The 3,691-nt window shown below is 39.6% G+C and overlaps 1 protein-coding gene across 2 annotated transcripts in view; it reads left to right on the top strand.

The window, feature by feature from the left end:
• The first annotated feature begins 240 nt into the window (after positions 1 to 240).
• Positions 241 to 3,691, top strand: part of lekr1 (leucine, glutamate and lysine rich 1) — an 86,285-nt gene continuing 82,834 nt past the window's right edge. For both annotated transcript variants that reach the window (XM_031290883.1, XM_036004467.1), the window contains exon 1: positions 241 to 381. In XM_031290883.1, coding sequence (XP_031146743.1) covers positions 378 to 381 — 4 coding nt within the window. In that variant the 5' untranslated portion in view covers positions 241 to 377. The remainder of the gene's footprint in view (positions 382 to 3,691) is intronic.

The raw sequence follows: 3,691 nt of genomic DNA, 5'->3' as shown, positions 1-3,691 counted from the left end.
CCTCCTTGTTAGAGAATATTGTGGCATTTTCCCTCAGATTTGAAGTAATTTCCTCCTTTAATATGATGTTTTTTGTTGAATATTATGATTTGCTAAAAAACTGAATTATTTTGCAATGTTTTACATATGGTTGTAACTTGTTTGTGTATGATATGCATTATCAATGTTCATACATTTACAATGCTTTTATTGTGATAGGAAAATACACTTCCTGTGCTTGATGGTCACTGGACGTTCTACACTGCGTGGCCCATGGCGAGGCCACGTGACAAGGCAACGTCGTAGCCATAGCAACAGCTAGAGCATGGCTAACGTCAGGAAAAAGTCAGTCAAACTTTTTAGTATTTTCGCCTTCGTTCTTTAAGAGACTGTTGACTATGGGTAGGTAAAGGTTTGTTCTGTTTGCAAGTCGTTACAAGTCAAATCAAAAAGCTTTATTCTTGTATGACTGCAGTGGTGAACATGTAGGCGAGAGACTGCACTGATTTGTTTACAGTTTTGAGTCTAACGTTAGCTAAATGAGCTAGCTACACCAGTTTTTGAGATTGCATCAGTTCACAAATGCTGTTCGACTCGTTTTCTGTTTTTTCATGCGGTGTTTGTCCGTCGTTTGATCTAACGTTACAGCAATGTGGCGTTTATGTTAGATAATGTTTACTATGCCTGCATCTAAACAAAACTGCATTTTAGACACAATGCACATTGCAAGTAAACTAGTCTAACGTTGATCAAGGGACTTAACTACAATGTGAATGTGTCGTTCTTAACCTTTAAAGTAAACACTGTTTGTTGCTACCCCCCTTAATTTACTGTTTTCGGTCAAATTTGACCGGACAGTTTTAACTGCTCTTATTTTAACATAAATGCCAATAAAAATGAAAAAAAGTATTTTAATAGAATATTTATTGTAAAAGAACCTTATTAGAACATTAACATCTACAACGTGTCTGTTTGTGGGTGTGTGTGTTTCTGTGTGTGCGTGCATGCATTTGTGTGTGAACATTGGTGGTTCACATGCACAAGTGGCAACATGACAACATGAACTGTGTGTGTGTCTGTCTGTTTGTGGGTGTGTGGGCGTGTGCGTTTGTGTGTTTCTGTGTGTGTGTGTGTGTGTGTGTGTGTGTGTGTGTGTGTGTGCGTGCATGCATGCATGTGTGTGCGAACATTGGTGGTTCACATGCACAAGTGGCAACATGACAACATGAACTGACAACATGAAGTGTGTGTGTGTGTGTGTGTGTGTGTGTGTGTGTGTGTGTACATGTATGTGTGTGTGTGTGTGTGTGTTTGTGTGTGTGTGTGTGTGTGTGCGTGCATGCATGTGTGTGCGAACATTGGTGGTTCACACGCACAAATGGCAAATTGCAGTCATGGTGCAGTGTCCCTTGCAAATGGAAGCTTTGCACCTGTGAATGGGTACACAAGCACAGAAAAGTTGTAGGATTGTGTGTATGGAGATGTCTTTTATCTCCTGGATGAAAGTTATACTCTTTCCCATTCATTTCCTATGGCGGTCATTTTTGACCATAAACAAAAGAAGTGTGACTAAGTTGAATAAATCACTAAAAATTCAAAGAAAGTAGTCACAATGAATGTTATGTGTTCAAATGCCTTTTGTGAAGGATATCATAAGGTCTTGAGGCAATCTGATGAAAATGCCATATTTATGGTACAGGGAATGTGTAAAAGTGTGAGTCATTTTTGACCGGAACAGTGTTAGAAGGTTAATTAGTGCTAGCTAGCTAAGTATTGAACTTAATTGTATAATAGATGAAATGCTGTCTCTGTAATATAACGTAACGTTATATATATAAACTTGAAACTGCCTTCGTCGGGTACCAAGCCATTTACCCAAAGTCTGCATGTGCTTTGATTGTCAGTAAACTATTTTGTGACAATCTACTATTAATTACCTATAGTTCATACTAGGAAGGAGGCCTTGGGCAGCAGTAGCTTAGTCCTGGTGACTTGGCGTGGGAACCGGGCTGGTTCAAGTCCAGCATGGACCAAGTACAGAGTGTAGACTGGTAGCTGGAGAAATGCCAGTGTTATGTCCCTACTGGTTTCCACACTAACTGGTTTCCGTATATTGTGTTTACCTAACAGCAGCAGTTGTTGCTGCCTCTCTCGCCAGATTCGTCACACAATCACAAACACATTACTGGCGATTTTGAAATCTCTTCCCAGATCTACTGTGGCGAATATGATGGTATAAGTAAGCACTACATCACAGCCACATACAAAAAAGAAATTTAAGTTAATATAATGATTGCAAGATTGTGTCGAGGTGGTTTCGATCTCACAAGGGCAAAAACATATAATCACCTGTTAACAGCAGCTCTACGCTGTGAGCTACGAAGCTCATGGATCTTCTGCTTTCCAGTCAGGTATTAATTAACTATGTCAGCACCCAGGTAACATGTTGTCTTGAGTTGATCTGAACCAACTGGTTACCTGGGTTTAGTTTAGAAAATACCCAAACGTATTTCACGTTTCTTTCCTCACGGCTACGGCTGTATTGACCATGTAGCCTACATTACAGCCCCCTACGACACTACACAGGTCTAAAGGTAAACAAAAGTTTTTTAAATAGTGACGATCTAACTCAGATAAAACTGTAAACGTACAGTACGAGCCGAGCGAGCCACTGAGCCAGAAAAAGTTGAATACAAGTGGTAATATTATACCCACAAATTCTGAAGACATGGACGTAATGATTTACAGTAAAACTTCATTTTGTGTAGACTATATTGAATAGTAAAACATACCTTGTGTTTGCAAAACGTGCTAGCAATACAGTGTTATTTGAGCTTGTCTGTCTATCGAATGATTCTGTCCAAAGCGATGTTCTAATCATAGACTGTTAATATTTACAGTCTATGGTTCTAATCAAACTCCAACACAGCATACAACGTTATTTAAATGATTTAAGGAGCATTGAGCATGTTTCTCTCTGGGTTCAATAAGTGCGCCTCTCGTGGACACAATAAAACACTGCCTAAGCCCAGGGTAACAAGTTGTTTTAGCTTTTCATGTGGCTCAGTGTTAGCTTGTCCGAGTTATATCGTCACTGTTTAAAAGTAATTTAATAGACGTGTGTAATGTTGTAGGGGCTGTAATGTAGTGGTAATATAGCCGTTACCGCGAGAAAAGAATAATGATAAATACGATTGTGTATTTTCGAAGAGTAACGGTTTTATACAGCCTATGGGAGTAACCAGTTGTTTCAGATAAAATACCTGGATGCTGACGTAGTTAAGTAATGCTTACTGGAAACAAAAGCCAACAGCGTTCGAGTAGCTCGCAGCGTAGAGCTGCTACATGAAGAGTATGTATTTTTGCTTTCGACAGTTCGAAACCAGCTTGACGCAAACTTGCAATTATTGTATTTTCTTAATGTATTTTTTGTATGTGGCTGCGATGTAGTGCTCATTTATACAATCATATTCGCAGTAATAGATATGAGATGCCACCTGAAAATCGCCAGTAATGTGTTTGTGATTGTGTGACGAATCTGGCGATAGAGGCAGAAACAACTGCTGCTGTTAGATAAACACAATATACGGAAACCAGTTAGTGTGGAAACCAGTAGGGACATAACACCAGTTCACCTCTTGGGCACTGCCGAGGTGCACTTGAGCAAAGCACCGAATCCCTAACTGCTAGGGGTGTGCATGAAAATTATTGC

This window comes from Sander lucioperca, chromosome 8, assembly GCF_008315115.2.
Source record: "Sander lucioperca isolate FBNREF2018 chromosome 8, SLUC_FBN_1.2, whole genome shotgun sequence".
NCBI classification, from domain to species: Eukaryota; Metazoa; Chordata; class Actinopteri; order Perciformes; family Percidae; genus Sander; species Sander lucioperca.
Note: the sequence above shows the minus strand (reverse complement) of the source record. Positions and strands in the feature narration are given on the sequence as shown.